This window comes from Micropterus salmoides, unplaced genomic scaffold (assembly GCF_014851395.1).
Source record: "Micropterus salmoides isolate LMB-PRFRI ecotype aquatic unplaced genomic scaffold, ASM1485139v1 Ms_hic_scaffold_2, whole genome shotgun sequence".
In the NCBI taxonomy this organism is placed as follows: Eukaryota; Metazoa; Chordata; class Actinopteri; order Centrarchiformes; family Centrarchidae; genus Micropterus; species Micropterus salmoides.
Window position 1 is genome coordinate 52,670,378 of NW_024041150.1, and position 21,399 is coordinate 52,691,776.

The 21,399-nt window shown below is 39.9% G+C and overlaps 1 protein-coding gene across 1 annotated transcript; it reads left to right on the plus strand.

Moving 5' to 3' along the window:
- The first annotated feature begins 6,704 nt into the window (after positions 1-6,704).
- LOC119912661 (zinc finger protein 239-like) lies at positions 6,705-15,867 on the plus strand. The gene is made up of 2 exons (XM_038731946.1): positions 6,705-7,922; positions 14,425-15,867. Exons 1-2 carry the CDS (start codon positions 7,854-7,856, stop codon positions 15,382-15,384), a joined length of 1,029 nt encoding a protein of 342 aa, XP_038587874.1. The 5' UTR covers positions 6,705-7,853; the 3' UTR covers positions 15,385-15,867.
- Positions 15,868-21,399: the final 5,532 nt, after the last annotated feature.

A 21,399-nucleotide genomic window follows, 5' to 3' on the forward strand; every position in this document is an offset into this window, starting at 1 on the left:
CAGGAGAATCTTCGAAGACACAAATGCATCCACAAAGCATCAGTGTGACATTTTTCACAGAGCCGCTAGCGGTTTCCTGCTGCCCTGAATACAACCAGCTGTTATCATGTGACTGTGCTGGACTAACGTCATGTGATGACAGCTGCAGAAGTTTGATTTGGAAGAGCTGGAAAGAGTCATGCGGCATTCACATCAAATGCAAGTTAATCCATGCACGCTTTCATCGCAGGGGTTTTATTGCTGGACAGCTGCCAAGTGTTCACCACACGTGATAACGCAAATAATCACAACTCGCCGTTACTACAGCTGTATGAACCCAAGTAAACATTTTGCTGTGATTACATAGCAATAAACAGATCAAACTGACGCTGAAATAATTACAATATGATGCAGATTTTTTAAACTATGAATTCATGCTTTATCAGGCTTGTCATTAAGACAGCAGGACAACTACTTCAACTACTCTGCGTCGTGACTTTCTCGCTTGAGTAGAAAATATTCAACACACTGCCCCCAACGCTCACTTCGCTTTTGGTCTGAAAGCACCATCAGTCCGGATGTTTTATCAGCCAATAGCACAATTGAATTGCAGAAGCCAGTTGCAGTCACTGCATTTTTATAGCACTATATGTAGAATTAAAATAGTTTGAAGTAAAGTGTCACGATTTAGACCTGAATCCATCAACAACACCACCAAATACCCATTCACATGGGTTATCAGCAGAAATAAGAGTTTGGGGGTTCACTCACTCTTTAAGAAGGCACTCAGCAGCCGTCTTTGCAACGCCTCCAGGCAGCTATTTCAGACTAACGAGATCAGGCTCCTATCTGACTGAGTGGGGAGAGAGCCAGAACTGCACTTTCTCTGTTCACTGGGACATAAAAACTACATGAATAGAATGAATAGAATCATCTGTAAAATCTAATAAAAATCACTAAAAAAGTTTGACAATGGCCAAATATAAGGTTTAAAAAGCTTTTTTCCTGATCGGTTATACTTCTACTATGCATGTGTCACTACTACCCTTACGTCAGTGGAACCACACGATGCCACCACAACTGAAATATGTTTCCCGCTTTGGCTGTGAAACGCAGGCAATTGGCTTTCCGGCGGGATAACTGCCATCTTTGCTGTTACGGTCTTTCCCCACAGAGTACACACTCATTCATTACAAATGTGTTCCCCATGGTCAAGAATGAACCTCCACCCTTGCTGAAATATTATTTCTGCGTGCTTCATATATTTTTGCTATTGAGCTGTAGTTAAACATATTTACATTAAATCTGTATTTTAGATATATATTGACTTAATTTCTATTACTGAAAGTGGTTTTGTTCAGACTTAAACAAATATTTACCATTATAAAGACAAGCTTAAAACAGAGAATCAATCTCAACAATAAGAACAAGGATAATGGAATGGTTGCACTGCTGCTCTGCTGTTGGCTTCTGCTGGTGTCATTCGGACAATGCTTTAAAAACAAATATCCTACGAAACATCAAACAATAACAATCAAAATGTTCGGAAAAGAGGCAAATTATACTCTTAGTATACTACTGACTCTGATTGTATTATCCAGCGATGTACAACTGAACCCAGGCCTGTCAGCTGACTTTTCTCCGGAACAAACGCCAACAAGTGAACTAACCAAGGTGCGGCGAAGAGCAGCGGACCTGCTCGAGTGGACCATACTGCATGTTGCGATTGCCCAACAAAGCTTCAATCCACCTGTCAGCCCTGTTTTCCACCCGGAGGGGACACGAACTGTCGGAGTCTGAAAACCGTAGTTTCACAAGCGATCCAAGCTGCCAGAGCGGATGATAAGCGCAGCTAATGGAACATTAAAAGAACAATGTGAAAAAGGTATCCAAGCAGTACGAAAACAACATGAACTTAGGTTTTCCAGACTGTAAATTATGCAAAGGTGATATGGGACTCTGTATCCAAACCTAAGAGTGTCCTAGGTGGACATTTGAACATTCCGAGTATAATATCAAAAGGAGATCAAATTCAACATCTACTGACGGACTCTTTCTGACAAGAATCACACGAACGAGTAAAACCATTATTCATTTGATATTGACAAATAGACCTCAATGAATTACAAGGATACAATTTAATAACAGGCCTCTCTGACCATAATATGACCCCGATTGTCAGAAAACCAACAAACAATGTTTATGGATGTACATAAACTAGGGAATGTAGACATTCCCAAAAACCAAAAGCCACACTTTTATAATGAATTAAATATATTGATTGGAACAACGTTTTACAAACTACAGACTTAGATTATAGTTGTAATATTATGATGAAAACACTCACAGGACTGATTAAGAAATATACACAAATGTTAAGTGCATACGAAGAAGAATCTCTTCACCCTGGCTGAATAATGATATTCGCCAGTTAATAGAAAAAAGTGTCCACAAAATGAATTACGGTTCTCTTTATTTCTAAGGGATTAAGACATTGAGTTGTCAGGGAACTGCGCATGGCAAAAACTACATACTTGACACAATTGATGGCAGAATCTGAAGAAAAAAGCACTACTCCCTGGAAACATCTTAACAGTCTTACTTAACTAATAATTAAATTATTCAAATTAAATAATTCAAAGGCAAAGGATTGGTTTGGGTTGGATATTGCTGTAATTAACAGCTCACACAGCTCCACTCTGTTCAAACCCATCTGATAAACATCTCCATCAGAGTTGGTAAATTTCCACAAACCTGGAAAACACCAGTCATAATGCCAATTAACAACCAAGTAAGCAATTAAAGGCCAATCTCTATCCTACCAGTTCTCTCAAAGATCCTGGAAAGAATTATCACAGAACAATTGGTTGACCACCTTCAAAATAATTTACTTTTTATTTAGACCAGGGTATTCAACTGAAATGGCCAACTGCTACCTCACCAAAAACATTAAGTCCTCATTAGACAAGGGTAATGTAGTTGGAGCAGTGTTTCTGAGCAAGCAATTGGCTGGTTTGCATCCTGTCTCGAATCAAAACAGCAGTTCGTTTAAAATCAATGCAGAATATTCAACCCGCCACCAATCTACCATGGGAATTCCACAAGGCTCGATTTTGTAAAAGAGCTGGATGTCAGATGTATGTTGATGACACACTTATCTATGTATCAGCTAAAACCCCTTGTGCAGCAGCAGACAGATTAACAAGTGAAATGAAGGGTGTGTCTCTAGACTGTGTCAATGTTTTTTTCCATGAGAAGAAATTCAAAACATAAGCTTTTAATTTAAATAAATCAAGAGGAAATGGAGAAAGTCAAGGATTTCTAAATTCTTAGGTGTCAGTTTGGACCCCAAACTTAAATTTGATAAGCACGTTAAACTACACAACTGTAAACTGTTTTAGAATGATTAGACATTACATACCCCTCAAGGCAGCTCAAGTGTTACGGCACAGAGCTAACCATCAGACATACTGATAACCACACAAATACACATAATTCCCATACCTCGCACGATTAATTTAGGCAGGCCACACCAGCTGAGCATCCTGCCTATTTGGCTATATATGTGCCTTACCTGTTTTAAAAACGTAATTGCTTGAGGCACAAATCAAGATTTTGATCTGTCTTTGGTAAATAGAGGGAGGCAATATCAGACTATCTTACAGACTTTTTCTGTGCCTCAGTAGCACCAGCAAATGTTGGAAAGGCCAGAGCACTTCATTGAAAAACTTTATTGTAAATGGACATGTACATATGGATAGAGAAATAGACAGAGAGAGATATAATATAGCTCGTTCCACCATCGTGGTGTCACAGATGAGAATAGCCGGGACTGGGATTGCTTTGTGTGAAGGGATGGCAGAGCCAGGCGGCATTCGTTGGAGGAGCGTAGCGGCCGAGAAGTCATGAAGCATGTGTGGTGTTTCTTGTCCTCGTCATATAAATATGTTGGTCTTAGGGAGGCAGACCCAGTCGCTTCCTGTTCTACCTCCTTCCTGAGAAACATGTCAAATGATTCAGCTGATTGAATCCACCTGATCATGACAATGACAACATTGATGATTTCTTTGATGATATCTCTGTTCTACAAAAACAGCTGAAGCTCATTTAGTTTGTCTACTAATGATGTGTCTGCTTAAACAGTAAGATGAGAGCATTCATTGATGAACTGACAGTTTGGTATAAACTTAATGTGACCATGGGACGGCCAAAGAGGGAACTATAATGGAAACAAATAGATTTTACCTGTCTGTACTTTTATTAATCCTCTATATGTCATTACCTTATGTTCTTTGTTCATCTTATGTGATGTTATAATTCCCACTAAATGTACCAGTGTTTTGATATAATGACCTTCTGTGAGATTGTTTTGTTTCATGCTTTCCTGTGAGAAAGGAGTTTCCACTGTGGTTCAAGGCTGAGAAAGGCTTTTCTGTTAGACTCCACAATTATTCTCTAGCATTAAATGTCTTCTCTGTTTCTCTGGGTCAGACTCTCTAACAGCCCTCTGGTGAATGAGCTCTGCCCTTCAGCTGAATCACTCTGTTATTCTTACTTTTAATAAATATCACAAAGACAACTATTGGTTGCAGAGTCTTTATTTCTTCAGAGGGAAATGTACCATTTCCACCACAAATCAGTTGGCTCAAGGCTGCAGTATCAACGAGCATCGGTCTGCTGTCAATATTGGAGACATTTATCTCTGATAATAGCGCTCACATCTGTGTCCGCCTGCACTGGAGGAACAGGATGTTTAACCAGCTTTAAGTACCTGCTGTAATCAGCTGTTCCGCTTGTTTTGGAGAGGAGGAGACCGACTCTGGCTCTGTGTAAAAAAAAAAACTTCCTGACTGATGAAAACTTAAAACAACAACTTCGGACCCAGTAGGCCTATTTAGCGTAACTCCATCAGCTGTTTAATGCCGACATACGATCTCAGGTGGACATTGGCGGAGAACAAACTGGGTAAAACCATCAAGTTCCTAAAATAACTCCAGCACAGAGAAAGCAACACAAAAATAAAATCACACAAGTTTGTAATGTTATTAAAACATTTCCAGCGACAAAAGCATTATTACCTGCTGTAATCAGCTGTTCCACTTGTGTTAGAGAGGAGGAGACCGACTGCGGCACAGAACTACATTTAGACCCTGGTCCCTCTGGTGGAAAACAGTGAGTTCCTCCAAAGGTTTAGTTCCGGGCTACAGTTCCTTTGCTCGGAACGCAGCTTAACAGAGATTCCAGAGGTTTTGTTGAAGAGTCAGACTGTGTTTGAGCGCCACCTGCTGCTCATTAAGCAGACAGACCAATAAAGATGAAGAATAAAGAGAACAGAGTGCTGCTGTTCCTCCATCTTCTGCTCTTTCCTTCATTGTTTTACTCTCTCTGGATGCTGCTGTGCTCTGACAGGAAATCACTGACGTTTAGTGGCTGAACGAGCAGCTTTGATTTGTTATTGAACTTTCTAATGTGTCTGTTAGCTCACATGTCTTTGACCTTTACACCTCAGCTCATGTCAGCGTTGATGTTTCCTCCCTTACTGTAACGTACAGAAGCTGATGTGCTTCCTGCAGTAGTTTGGCTTGTATCTGCTGTAAGCTGCAGTTAATTATTAGATCTGTTCTGGCTCTATTGTTACTGAGGGATTCTCTGTTGTTTGACCCTTATGGCCCAGAAAAGGTAAGAATTAACTAAATAAAAGCTCCTGTGGTGAGTCAACATTTTTAAGGTACAGAGATACTTTTTATACCAAAACTAAGATTAAAAAAAAAAAAAGACAGTAAGTTACTTCAAATCTCATCATTGTGACTCAGCGAGTGTTGATTTTTTTAACATTAAAGATATTAATATGAAGTTTCTGTAATTTTAATGACTCATTAATGTAAAAGCAGGATTTTACTGCTGTAGTTGTTGAGCTGGAACTCATTTTGTTGTTGATTGTCTTCATTAGAGATTTTCAGCAGTAGAGTCTGGTGTGGAGGATTTATGTCGTGTAAAAGAAAACTTAGAAGAATAATTGTATAAACTGTTGGGAGTTTATCTCATGACAAACATTATATTTTAAACACTAAATGTGAACTCGTATTTGTTTGTTTGTAAAAGACCTAATTTGTAAAGTAACTAAAACTGTCAGATAAATGTAGTGAAGTAAAAGTTCAATATTCCCTCTGAGATGTGGAGCAGAAGTAGAAAGTAAAGTACAAGTACCTGAGTGTTGTACTTGAGTACAGCAGTGTAGTAAATGTAGCTGTTGTGTTAATGTGAATGTTTTGTGAGGAGCTCTCCAGTTTGTCCTGAGGGACGAACAGACTGACAGTGACAGGAAGCAGCCAGCAGGAGGCAGCAGAGGAGCTTCAGTTTGTTCAACAGATGATAGTTTTCACTTTAAAGTCACTGGAGGAGCAAACTGTGTGCAGAGGGTTTGTATCCTGTTACCTTTAATAGAAACAACCAGTCCTCCTATAATGGAAGATCAGCAGCCCAGTAAGTTTGTTGTTATTCACAGATTTTAACAGCACAAACATTTTACATTTCATATTAATGACTCTGAAGCTGAAGAAACAAACACTCGTCTGACAGCATCTCATATTTATTGTGTTCAACTTGTTCCAGCTCTTCAGTGAAGTTCGGCTATATGATGTCATCACTGAGTGAGAGATTCAAACCAGATCCTCCATGTTTTTATGGCTGCACCGTTCCATCAAATGGAAATATTCGCCTGCTGCTTTTCAGTAACTAACATAACTTATTTGTGTGACTTTACCCAGGAGGCTCAGCAATGTGAGCACAGCTAAATGTACTGGATGATAACAAAACTGTTGTGAGCTGGACTGAATAGTTGGATGATACTGGTTATCCAGGACAGCCATTGTTAGTCTCACTGAGACCAGGTCAACCCAGAGACCCAGACTCAGTTAGACCTGCTTCAGGATTCAGGCCCCAGATGTGAGGGAGCAATAAAGATGGAGAGAAATGTTGCAGATCAGAACCGTGGTTTGTTTGTGAAGTGTGACAGCAGACTGAGATTAGAAAATGAAGAAGAAGACAGACATTTGGAGCTCAGCTCCCATAAAGGATCCGAGATGAAGCTGGAACAACAAGAGGAAGCAAAGAGAATTCTTTTGGCTGAAGAAGAGGAAGCAGACAGAGTGACAGAGTTTTTGGATTCATTTCTGATTTGGATTCCACACATGGAATCATTTTCATTTGCTGAATCATGATTGAATAGAGAGCCGACCTGGACAAACACACGATGGCCCGTTAAGTGAACAAACAGCTTCACTGTGATGTTAATGATGTGTTTGGACTCTCTTAGCTGCCGAGAGAAGCAGCAGATGTTTGTGAACAAACTGTCTGTTTCATCTGATTTCACCATTTAAACAGTAACCGTAATATAGCTACTCCTTTGTGGCCCGGGGAGAAAGTCCTTTAGAAACTTTGTGAAACGCTGTCTACGACTAATTCTTAATGATTCTGCCTTCCTGTAAATTCAACATTAAATGTGACACATGAAGTTATTTCTGTCTTTGTTGTACAAAAAGCTTCAGCAGGATATTTTCATGAGCCTCTGATGTGATAATAACAAGCGCTTCATTAAAACTCTGCTCTGTGTGAAGCACACTCCCTCATACACATCAAATATGATCAGCTGGTTTCAGGAAACCAACTAACTAAACTTCATCTTCTGCCTGAAATCAAGGAGCCGTGTTTCTAAACGGCCTTAGCGACAGTAACTAAGGGGCGGGGCGAGACGCCGTGACATCGCGAGAACACTCCGCGGGATCCCGCAGCGCTCCTGTATCTCAGCCTGAAGAGCTCCGAGACCAGAATCCAGACAACACGGTCCACCAGTCACAGCGGAGACCTGCAGGACGATGGAGAACCAGAACCCGGACCACAGGAGCCAAACAGCAGCCTCGTGCTCTGATAGCACCGATGTTCAGGTCAGTGTTCATGACTTCATCACGAGACTAAAGACACGAGGAAGAGTCTCGAGGGTCCGTGTATCATCCGTTCATTCTGTTGTTAGAGATCAGAGCCTGAAAACCCGCTCCAGGGTTTGTGTTGACGTGGTTTGATTTCCAAAGTGTCTCCGTGGTTCCTGTTTTCATCTTGAAGAGAGGAAGCTGAAAGAAAAACTCACGAGCGTTTCTCTTTTCTTTATCTGTGACCGTCGGCATTTTCCCGCGTGGCGCATGCGCGGTGCTGCACGTTTCATGGCGGAGCGCGCAGAACAATCGATGATCCGTCTGATTGATCTGTGAGGAGGATTTCTTGTTAACTTCACTGCTGCTTGTTTTGGGATTGGCTGCTTGAATCGTAGTAATAGTCCTAAATATGTCTAGTGAGTATACATAAGCACCACTGCACTCACTAATACATACAGTATGCATGTACATGTTGTGTTATCAACACTGCAAAGACTTGAACAGCCAGCGAAAGTTACAGGTGGGAAAGGGCGTCACTTTGTGTTGACAAGTAGCGGGGACACTTAAGGGCTCAGATTAGATGCGACAATCCAGAATATTGGGGTCACGAGAGCAGCTAGACTAGAAGATATTTTGATGCTATTTAAATAATAGCATAATAGCAAAATAAATGATTGGGGGGTCTCGAGGTCGTCCCCCAGAAGATTTTGAGCATTAAACACTTAATTTCCTGCATTCTGGAGACATTTCTGAACCAATTTATGGTGGAAATGTCTATATATATATATATATATATATATATATATATAGGGGAACACAAAATTCAGGTGGCAGGTGACAATTCAGAATATAAAAATATAATGGAATATAATGCAGTATTCAGTAAATTGTTTTTTTAGCTTATGTAATTTTTTGGGATAATGCAGATCTGTTTTTCTGTATTTACTTTGCATTGCATGTTTTTTTTTTTGTTTTTTTTTATTGTGCCAAAAAAAACATTGTCATTTTACTCACATTTGTTATTTAACATTTCTTGTTACAAGCTAATAACATTTGGGAGAAAAAAACGGAAAAAGTTTTGGGGACGGCCCCAGTGTAAATGAGACCTATGCAGGTGGGGGGAATAGACTGATTTTCTAATGTTTAGTGTTACTCACCATCTAACTCAGCTCCAGTTCGGAGCTTCATGTTTTCTGCAGTGGTGCCTTGCCCCTGAAATGATGTGTCATATTGATGTTGGATGATGGTGTCTGTGTAAAAGAAAGGTGTGTGTGTGCACGCGTGTGTCCAACTTCATCTGCAAAGTCTTTTCTCTTTGAAGGCCACACTCTGCATTATGAACTAATTCAGGAATGAAAACGATGAGCAGCAAGAACCAAAACAAAATTGCGACATTGTTTTTGTTCAGGTTGTTTATGCAGGTGCACTGCAGCCATGGAAGCCATGTTGGTCAATCAGAGCCTAATAATATTGTAAACAAAGCAGGCAGTGGCCCACAATCTGACATCAAACACAGCAGATAATGGTGCACGCACTTTTACGTCGTGAGGCAAAATCTCTGGTTTTACTGTCAACAAAACAACACTGCAACCAGCATTTCTTAAAACCTTCTCCCTGGCAGGGGTTTTCAAAAATGTTTGGATTTCAGTGACCTGATACTACGTTTCCATGTGTACGGTAATTCTTCGTGGCATATTTTCAACAAGGTGTTGGACACATTCCTATGAGACTTTAGTCCGTATTGACATGATAGCATCATGTAGTAGTTGCTGCAGATTTGTCAGCTGCACATTCATGATGTGAATCTCCCCTTCCACCACATCCCAAAGGTGCTCTATTGGATTGAGATCTGATTCACAACATGGCATCATCATTGTCTTAAAGCTCTGAGACTGTTTTGAAGCAGGTGAGGCAAATATATTGGGAGTAGTACATAACCGTGTAAAATGTAATACTTCCTGTTGCCAGTGGGTGGTGCTATTGCATTGTTTGTTAGCACATGGATGTGTTCGGGGTGGGACTTTCACCCTACATGTAAAGTTTGGTGAGTGTGTATACTGAAGTTAGGGATGGGGATAGTTAATTTTAATTGATATTGATTCCCTTATTGAGACTGTTTTACGATCCGATTCTTTATCGATACTTCACTTTTATTCAGTGATGGTTATTTGGTAAGACCAGACCCAACAGGCCTGAGGTAGACCTGCATGGTCTGAGGAAAATATTCAGTGTGCGATATATTGAGATGACATATCACTTGTGATAAATAAACATATATTGAAGTGTAGAAATTAACTGTCTGGTTGTTTTAATATTTTAAATACAGCTAAATGTTTGTAGAGCAGCAACATTAATGTTTATAACAGCAAAGTAACTCAATAACTTGATCTGACATCACAAGTAGTGAGTGATGTTTAGAAAGAATAACATCAGTCCCTCCTTGTCTCTCGCTGGCTGCAGGTAACGTTACCAGATAGAAGGAGGAGCGGCTGGTTTGTCTCAGCCAGCAGCTGAGTTTTTAAGACTACAGGCCAGTCTGTGCTCCAGACAGACAGCTTTGTATTTAGCTTGTTTTTAACATTTGGCTAATGCCAAGCTAGCGTTAGCTGTGCTTGCATAAAATATGCAAGATGAGTGATGATGATTAAATTACCCATTTATATATGTTTAACGTTACCTTACCGACGGGTATATTGATAAAATATTGTCTTTTTACTTGCAAAGGTTTTATTGCTTGAGACATAATGTTACATGATAAGACCAGCAAGTCTCGAAAGCAGTATCGATAACCTCGAACCTTATTGATTTTTTTTGGTTGTAAGAAATTTTGGAACCGAGTCTCGAGCCCCATCCCTAACTGAAGTTATAATAACTTTCTGTTTCATGGCAAATCATTGATTTTGGCTGACGAAATGCCACGGACACTCCCACTGATGAAAACTTGAAGTTGATCGGATTAATTCTGTAGCAAACCTACTTAGTCAATGAAATGGTGAATATTAATATTCAGAAAGGTCTCAGGACTCCTTGGGTATGGTTTTAATGACACAATTATTAAATGGTGACCAGTTAGTTAATTGCTCATCATTTTGAATCAGTTTAATCAATCAGTTAGTCTCATATCAAAGTCGTATATCCTCCGTCCAGTGACCTGGATTTAAACAGTACACACACGCAGTTCCTGTGATTAAGGTGACATTTATTAACTAACGTGAATACAAAGTGAGGTTAAATAAATGTCATAAAAACAATGACTATTAAACAACCAGGATGTAATCAATGAGAATAATGGAGTTCAATGTGTATTTACTGGTCTATTGTGAGAAAGAATCTGATTCTAAGGGAGCGACATAACTAATGAACGCAAGTTATACGATCATAACTAAGTTAAATTTGGCTAGGAGTTTTAGGCTAAAATGACTAAGGATTTAAGGCTAAAGGATTAAAAATATAGCACATCAACTTGACCACAGAATGTAGTTTGTTTTGTCTTACTGCTGCCAGGTCGTATGGACGGCCCAACGCAGGCTGAGTTTCATAGGTTCACGGTTACAACGGCTTGGCACGCCGTCGGCCGGTCGCTTTGTCAGCCAGTGATTGCCATGAGGTCCGTCACAACTCGCAACACAAACCCTGGCTCGGTTCGTCAGTTGATGTCCTCGGTGTTCAGCTAGTGTAACTAACCCACGTGGCTGGGTCCGAACTTTGGTGGGAGCGGTGGAAGTTAATTCTAAAATAAAGCTTAAAAGGGAACTTGGTTGTTCCTGAATTCAAATTTGTATGGTATAAATGGTCTGATTACTCTTAACAAACAAAACAAAAGAAAGTAAATTCAACAAAGGTTCCACATTCAACTCTTGTAAAGTTCTTCATTTTAAGCATTTGATCAAAGGAAAAGTTATGGTTAATCGTCAATCACTGTCATACAGTTCAGGTTACTTCAACGTTCCCGTCTCAGAGGCAGATCAACACCGGCTCCATAACGTTACTTCATTGAGCACAGCGAGTCGCATATCGGCGCAATCCTCACGAAAAAAGGCGGAGTGACAGCAGCTATAGACAGACAGAGCTGGAAACTCCGTAAACTTCCACTGCAACGTTACAGTAATAGTTTTATCAGCTGCAGGTTGAACTAATCCATGCTCGTTACATGATCACAGTACATTTACTGCATTTAGCCGACATGCTACATCGTTAGCTCGCCTGCTGCTTTCAGCAACGATTATTACTATCTGTGAATCTGTCACCAGAGGCTCAGCAATGTCAGCACAGCTACATGTACTGGATGATAATGAAACGGTTAGTGAGCTGGACTGAATATTAAGATTGTGTCACACTTTATAACAGTTAGACCACAGTCAGTAACTTTACTGTAACTAGTGTTAGTGGACTGCTCTTCCTTCCTCTGGGTTGTTGTGACCATTTTGGTGCAGTGTTTTATATTATGTGTGTCTAGTTAGTTACAGCAACTGAGAGGTGGTGAAGCTGTGTACCTGAGTGTTGGTAAAACCACAATAAACATAAACTGAATGTTAAAAAGAAAACTGCGGCAGATCCGAGCTACTGTAGTGTTAGCTGGCTGCTCCTGGCTGCATCACTATAGGCTAACGTTGGTGAACAAATGGCTCCACATTTGCTTTTTGCTGTTACATCTTTTCTTGCTGGCTAAATCAACAGTGGTACACAGGATGGTAACACGGGTCACGTTAGTTGGTGAAGTAATGTGGAAAGCTAACGTTATATAACTTTGCACCGGATAACATTAGCAACTGCTTGCCGTTAGCTGGCGAGCTAACGTGACTTTCTCTGTATTTCTCCAGCTTTACTAATGATCACTTTGTTCTTACTCAACATCATCTGAACCTGTTTGGTCTGATGGGCTTCAGCACATAAAACTTTATTGTTTTTGTATCCTTACGTGGAGCCTGCGTTTTGCTCTGAGCCGGTTGTTTGATGGTGTTTGTGGACTTCATGTCGTTAGCTGCCGTGTTGCCGCTGTAGTCTGAGAGCGGCTCGGGAGCGCGCACAAGGCTGAATCCGACCCGGAGACCTCACATTAAAAGCAGAATATTGTCTGATGCAAGCAACGAAGAAAACAGTGAGTTTTGAGCCCACTGACAATAAGGCAATTTCATTTATTAAAATCAAAAACTTACATATAGCCCCTTTTAACTCAATCCTTGGGTCAGGCGTGAAAGTTGGTTATTCAACACAGGACTATTTCTGAACCATATAATTTATAAAGAAAGTATATAAAGGTGCTTGGAACAACATTAGTTACAATAAAAATTAAATGCCGGAAATCCAGTGACCATTGCTGAAGATTAAAGACGACTGCAAAATTAACTTATTTATGGATTCTGCTTTTCAACAGTTTCTAACTAGAACATGGTAATAGAACTACTCAAACTGAAGTGTCAGGCCAATAAATAACTTAAAGATTTAATTATAATAAGGTAATAAGGCAAGTTTATAAGTTTACATTCTTGTTCACACAAAGGAATTTGGGACTGTCCTTCCTGGCATCTGGCTTTTCTCATGTTCAGGTTGAGGTTAGTCTCTCGACAAGGTTAATATTGTCATTTTAACAGTCATGCATGAGTCTGTCATCTCAACTTCACCGGAGGTGGTAGATTTTATGGTCAAAACTGCCCAAACAGCACTTGGGAGTGGTGCAAAACTTTCACCCCCTCCTTTGGGGTACTTCAGCTGTCTGTTGTGGGTTGATATCTCAACCCCCCCCCCCCCCAAAGGGAGTTTCTGGATTATTCCTTCTTTGGTATAAAATAATTAGATCAGCACTGGCTGGTACACTGCAATACTGTATCAAGTAAAAATGGCTGACTTCCTGTTGAGTTTAGGGTATGGGTTCTTGAGGCTTTTGTGTGTCTTGATATGATAATTGTTGTAATTGATCCATTGTAGCGTAAAACATGACATTTTTGGTTGCCAGCAGGTGGCGCTATGACTTTGGGTGAATGATGGCAGATGGATGTGTTCATGGCGGGACTGTTATTATTCATATCAAATTTGGTACAGATGTTAGTATATATTGTGTGAAGTTATAACATCTTCCTATTTCTTGGTAAATGTTTCGAGGTCACACCATGGGCACATTTGTGGACAAACTCTCCGTTTGTACAACTTTTAACTGTCAGTGGATTTCGACTGCACAGTGAAAATTTGTAGTCGATTTGAACTAATTCCCTAAGAGGTGTTCTTTAAAGTACAGTGTGTAAATCACCAAAAACGACCATTAAATCCATAATGGCTGACTCAGGCCCTCAAAAGTGCACAAAAAACTACTCAATAAAAGTAATGTGACTTTTGTAAATTGTAATTAGTTACTTTCCACCTATTTAGTATTCAGTGTGTGAGTGTGGATGACAGTCCTAATCACTGTGGGTACAGTACATTAGTAGGTGATTTCAAAGATGTGCTCTAATGTCATTTATGGTTTTAGATAGCTCGCTCCACCATGACATCTCACTTACTGTGTTTCTCTTTGTTGATATAGAGAAGGAGAAGAAGAACTGGACTCAAACGTCACCGCTGTGAGCTCTGTGACAAATCCTTCACATCTGAATCTTTGAAGATTCATCAGAGAGTTCACACTGGAGAGAAACTGTACAGCTGTGACCAGTGTGGGAAAACTTTCACTACATCTGGTGCCCTAAAAAAACACCAACGTGTTCACACTGGAGAGAAACCGCACTGGTGTGAAGAGTGTGGAAAAACTTTTGCTACATCAGGTAACCTAAAAATCCATGAACGTGTTCACACTGGAGAGAAACCGTACAGGTGTGAACAGTGTGGGAAAACTTTCACTACATCAGGTCATCTAAAAAAGCACCAACGTGTTCACACTGGAGAGAAACCTCACAGGTGTGAACAGTGTGGAAAAACTTTTACTCAATCAGGTAACTTAAAAATCCACGAACGTGTTCACACTGGAGAGAAGCCTCACAGGTGTGAACAGTGTGGAAAAACATTCGCTCAATCAGATCACCTAAAAAAGCACCAACGTGTTCACACTGGAGAGAAACCTCACAGGTGTGATCAGTGTGGAAAAACTTTCACTCGATCAGGTAACCTAAAAAGGCACCAACGTGTTCACACTGGAAAGAAACCTTACTGGTGTGAACAGTGTGGAAAAACTTTCACTACATCAGGTCATCTAAAAAAGCACCAACGTGTTCACACTGGAGAGAAACCTTACAGGTGTGAACAGTGTAGAAAAACTTTTGCTCAATCAGGTAACCTAAAAAAGCACCTACGTGTTCACACGGGAGAGAAACCTTACAGGTGTGAACAGTGTGGAAAAACTTTCACTACATCAACTGAAGCAACAATCCACCGACGTGTTCACACTGGAGAGAAACCGTACTGGTGTGAACAGTGTGGAAAAACTTTTGCTCAATCAGCTCACCTAAAAAAGCATCAACGTGTTCATATTGGAGAGAAACCTCACGTGTGAATAGTGTGAAAAAATCTTCACTACATCAGGTCACCTAAAAATCCTTTAACATGTTCAGACTAGAGTGAAATCATGCAGCTGTGGCAAATCATGTACCAACAGGAGAACCCTTAGACACAAATTCATTCACAATGCATCATTTTGACATTTTCACAGAGCTGAGCTAGCGGTTTCCTCCTGCCGTGAATAAAACCTCCTGTTATCTAGGGCTGCAACTAATGTAACTAACTAATTATTTATTCGATTAGTCGACTAGTCACGAGTATTTTTGTCACCCCCTAAACCTAACCCTAATTAAACCATTTAACTAATTAAATATCTTTCAAATGAATTACTGATCTCCAACACACAGCCTAACTAGCTAGCGTTACCCTTTTAGTGAATGAGGTTTACTATTCAGAATGAACACCAGTATCAATGCCAGGGGGAAACCAGGGAAGAAGACAAGACAGCGTAGGCTACTCCTATAATTCACTGATTTGTACAAACTTTTAACTGTTTAACAAAGATTTTTGCTTTGGAACTATAATAAATTAAATCAACTAATATAACCACAACTGTACACTAAGAATGTAATGTCTATTTAGAACAATAAAGCAACAGTCCCCTTTTAAATTAGTTTATTTTTCTAAAGTGCTTATAGGTTTTAGGAAATAACTCGGTGGAGAATGTTCTGTAGGCTACATCACGAACCAGATGGCCCTCGATGTACTTTAAACCATTACTCATTTCCACTAACTTTTTTTTAAAGCTGGGTCTCCGACATTGCCAGTGTTGTGTTGGACAGATATGTGCTGCGGTGTTAATGAGAGAGAGAGAGAGAGATGAGCGAGAGGATGTGCTGCGCAAATGCGCTACGGCGCTCATCTGCAATCAAATAAGATTCTAAATAAGACTAGGGAAAAAAAAAAAAAAGTGGCGGTCAGCGTTGATATTGTTGCGGGCCGGTAATAATAAATGAACATCCTCTGTCGCTGCTGCTCTGTTGTTGCTGCTGCAGTGGTCTGAACTGAGTAACTGGGACCAGGGTGTTCTGTGGGCGTGACTGGCTGGCCGGCTGGCACCGCTAACCCTGCGCTTGTGGAGCTTCTCAACTCTGAAAACGTTTGAGCACATTTCCATTTCGCCATCAACTTTGGTAAAACTGCCAATATTCAAATTGTACACAGTTGATTTCTCGCCACAAAAGTGTATTTAATGATTAAATAACATACAAAACTTACAAAAGTGTACAAAACAAAAGCCGTTCTGCTGTTCGCCTCTTTCTCCGAAGTACTGCTCCCAGCACTTCCTATAGTGCATTCCAGTTAGAAATGAACAACCAGAAATGTTCCTGGTATGAAGATTCCCATCTGTCCCCTAACGGCATCTACAGGTGCTGGTCATATAATTAGAATATAATATCATATAATATCAAAAATTGATTTATTTCAGTAATTCCATTCAAAAAAGTGAAACTTGTATAATGTATACATTCATTCCACACAGACTGATATATTTCAAGTGTTCATTCCTTTTAATTTTGATGATTATAACTGACAACTAATGAAAACCCCAAAATCAGTATCTCAGAAAATTAGAATATTGTGAAAAGGTTCAGTATTGAAGACACCTGGTGCCACACTATAATCAGCTAATTACCTCAAAACACCTGCACATTAATTGAGAGGAGAAGGGAAGGAAAAGATGTGGTAGAAAAAAGTGTACAAGCAATAGGGATAACCGCACCCTGGAGAGGATTGTGAAACAAAACCCATTCAAAAATGTGGGGGAGATTCACAAAGAGTGGACTGCAGCTGGAGTCAGTTCTTCAAGAACCACCACGCACAGACGTATGCAAGACATGGGTTTCAGCTGTCGCATTCCTTGTGTCAAGCCACTCTTGAACAAGACACAGCGTCAGAAGCGTCTCTCCTGGGCTAAAGACAAGAAGGACTGGACTGCTGCTGAGTGGTCCAAAGTTATGTTCTCTGATGAAAGTAAATTTTGCATTTCCTTTGGAAATCAAGGTCCCAGAGTCTGGAGGAAGAGAGGAGAGGCACAGAATCCACGTTGCTTGAAGTCCAGTGTAAAGTTTCCACAGTCAGTGATGGTTTGGGTGCCATGTCATCTGCTGGTGTTGGTCCACTGTGTTTTCTGAGGTCAAAGGTCAACGCAGCCGTCTACCAGGAAGTTTTAGAGCACTTCATGCTTCCTGCTGCTGACCAACTTTATGGAGATGCAGATTTCATTTTCCAACAGGACTTGGCAACTGCACACAGTGCCAAAGCTACCAGTGCCTGGTTTAAGGACCGTGGTATCCCTGTTCTTAATTGGCCAGCAAACTGGCCTGACCTTAACCCTATAGAAAATCTATGGGGTATTGTAAAGAGGAAGATGCGATACGCCAGAACCAACAATGCAGAAGAGCTGAAGGCCACTATCAGAGCAACCTGGGCTCTCATAACACCTGAGCAGTGCCACAGACTGATGGACTCCATGCCACGCCGCATTGCTGCAGTAATTCAGGCAAAAGGAGCCCCAACTAAGTATTGAGTGCTGTACATGCTCATACTTTTCAGTTGGCCAACATTTCTAAAAATTATTTTTTTGTATTGCTTAATATTCTAATTTTCAGAGATACTGAATTTGGGGTTTTCATTAGTTGTCAGTTTTAATCATCACAATTAAATGAAACATTTGAAATATATCAGTCTGTGTGGAATGAATGAATATAATATCCAAGTTTCACTTTTTGAATGGAATTACTGAAATAAATAAACTTTTTGATGATATTCTAATTATATGACCAGCACCTGTATGTAACGACAATGAAATTTCACGTCGACAAATTTTTATAGCCTGTGTCGTCTATTACGTTGACTAATCGTTGCAGCCCTACTGTTATCATGTGACTGTGCTGGACTAACGTCATGTGATGACAGCTGAGGAAGTTTGATTTGGAAAAAGCTGGAAAGCGTCAGTCCGGAAGTTTCATCAGCAAATAGCAAAAGTAAACTGCAGTAGCCAGGTTACAACCAGTAGGGGGCAGTCACTGCATTTTCATAGCATTATATGTCAAGTTAGTTCTTAGCATTAACAAATTACCAATGAAGAGCTTTTTGCTTGCACAAGGATTAAATAAATAACAACAACCCACAGTAATGAAACAGCGGTAACTGGATTCAATATTCAACTAGTGTATAACAGTATACTAATATGTGACCTAATGAATATATGGTATTGTTGTTACACTAACGGTATTGGCTACTATTAAATGAACATTATACTCTTTAATGTTGTAATATTACACTAATACACTCATGTATACTAGTTCCTCCTCCAGATTGTGGAGGGAGTCTCTGCAGTGGACAGATGTAGATTTAGATGGAGCCAATATTTGCTCCTTCTAGCGGCCTCCTCTGTAGAGCAACATGTTCCTTTGGTTCTGTTTTACATGTTTTTATTAGTTATTGTTATAAATATTGTTTATCGTTTAACTTTGTTCCAGTTGAGAAAAACACACTTCAAAATGTCAGTATTTTGTGCTTTTTCCTTGATAATTAAGCAAGTAGACTCAAAGGACCATTTGTTCCATTATAATCGAACCGCAATATTGTCCACAATAATCAAAATACGACTTTTTCTCCAAATCGTGCAGCTCGAGTCAAGAATGAACTGCTTGCTGAAATATTGTTTCTGTGTGCTTCATACATATGTTCTTGTTATTGAGCTGTAGTTAAACATATTTACATTAAATCTGTATTTTACATCTATATTCGCTGTTTTTATTTTCTATTACTGAATGTGGTTTTGTTCAGACGACGCAAAGAGACGCAGATTCACTCAAGTTGGCTCCCGCTGAGGTGAAGACATGTCAGCTCAAGTTCTGCCTCCTTCCTGAGACACAACCACTCATGTCAAGCAATTCTCCTGATCATGACAATGAAAACATTGATCATTCAGACCAAACTGCTTAAAATGGATTTTACCCTGTATGCACTTTTAATAAACCTCTATATGTCATCTTATGTAATAATTTCCCCTAAGTGTACCAATGTTTTGATATAATGACCTTCTGTGAGATTATTTTAAATTTATTCATTTAGCTGACGCTTTTATCCAAAGCGACTTACAATTGCTATAGATGTCAGCGGTCACACGCCTCTGACAAGAGGTTAAGGGTCTTGCTCACTCTGGATTTGAACCTGGGTCTCTCACACCAAAGGCATGTGTCTTATCCACTGCTCCATCGCCACCGCCCCTTTTGTGTTTTGCTTTCCTGTGGGTCAAGGCTGAGAAAGGCTTTTCTGTTAGTGTTATGACCGTAAGGGTCTTGTGTTTGATTTGGGGTGCGTTCCTTCTCGCTCTCTGCTCTCTCAGGTAGTGCCCCCCCCCCCCATACCTTACCTGCATGAGTCAGCAGCTCTGCCTAAACACCACTCATTGCCTGGATGTTAAAAAGGAGTTTCCCCTTCTACCTGTTGAGACCACACTGCTGAACACCTGTAAGCAGATCACTGCCAACCAGTCAGCCCAGCGGACAGTGAGAGAGGACTTTTAGTTGTACTCTTGTTCAGTTAGTGTTGAACATAGCTCTGTTAGTTAACTTGTGTTGATTACCGCCTTATCTGCTTTGTCGCTTTCTCCTTTTGAGAGTAGTTTTGTGTTGGCCTTCCCTTCGTGTCAACATTGTAATAAATATAATTTTTAGTTTGCACATGACCCTGACTTCCTGTCCTCTCTTGCCCCGGTTTTATTTTAAACATTGTTGCTCCTCCTCCCCCTGGACTTATCATCCAGAGGAAGGTAACAGTTAAACTCAACAATTATTCCCTAGCATTAAATGAGTTATCTGTTTCTCTGGGTCAGTAATCACCCTCTGGTGTATGAGCTCTGCCCTTGAGCTGAATTACTGTTATTCTTACTTTTATTGAATATGACAAAGACACCTGTTGTAACTTCTTTATTCCTTCAGAAGGAAATCCATGCTGTCTGATCAGTGTCTTGATATGCCAACTGTGAAGTGGATGGATTTCTGGGCAAAGAAGTGCTTACTAACAGATTTTGACCGAGATTTGTGAATACTTTGGATGATGGCTATGATGATGTCATCACCGCTGTCACCACAGAGCGTCACTTCTGAGCTGATCAAAGAGAGAAAAGTTGTTTTCAAAGGAGCATGATGAAAGTGAAACGTCCTATTTTGATCCTGCAGTCACAAACCTTTAACTTCTACTTCAGATTCTGATGTCGTCTGTGCAGCAGCACCAAAACAAGCGGTGGAAGCTGATTTACAAAGGTGGAAAACCTCTTTATCGTCTTCTCACTCTCACATTACTTATTAAATATCATGTTGTGCTTCCTGCAGTAGTTTGGCTTGTATCTGCAGTTAATAATTAGATCTGTTCTGGCTCTATTGTTACTGAGGGATTCTCTGTTGTTTGACCCTTATGGCCCAGAAAAGGTAAGAATTACCAAAATAAAAGCTCCTGTGGTGAGTCACCATTTTTAAGGTACGGAGATGCTTTTTATACCAAAACTAAGATAAAAATATGACCGTAAGTTACTTCGTATCTCATCATTATGACTCCATGAGTTGATTTTTTTAACATTAAAGATATTAATTATATGAAGTTTCTGTAATTTTAATGACTCATTAATGTAAAAGCAGGATTTTACTGCTGTAGTTGTTGAGCTGGAGCTCATTTTGTATCAGAGATTTTCAGCAGTAGAGTCTGGTGTGTGGCTTTATATAGTGTGCAAGAAAACTTAATAATAATAATAATTGTATAAACTGTTGGGAGTTTAACTCAACATATTTTAAACACTAAATTTGAACTCGTTTGTGTGTAAAAGCCCTAATTTGTGAAGTAACTAGTAACTAAAGCTGTCAGATAAATGTAGTGAAGTAGAAAGTAACGTACAAGTACCTGAGTGTAGTACTTGAGTACAGCAGTGTAGTAAATGTAGCTGTTGTGTTAATGTGAATGTTTTGTGAGGAGCTCTCCAGTTTGTCCTGAGGGACGAACAGAC

Bases quoted from the DNA above. Each gene is read 5' to 3' on its own strand.
- LOC119912661 (XM_038731946.1), top strand. From the start codon at position 7,854: ATGGAGAACCAGAACCCGGACCACAGGAGCCAAACAGCAGCCTCGTGC. The intron at 7,923-14,424 runs GTCAGTGTTCAT...TTGTTGATATAG, and splicing joins CTGATAGCACCGATGTTCAG to AGAAGGAGAAGAAGAACTGG.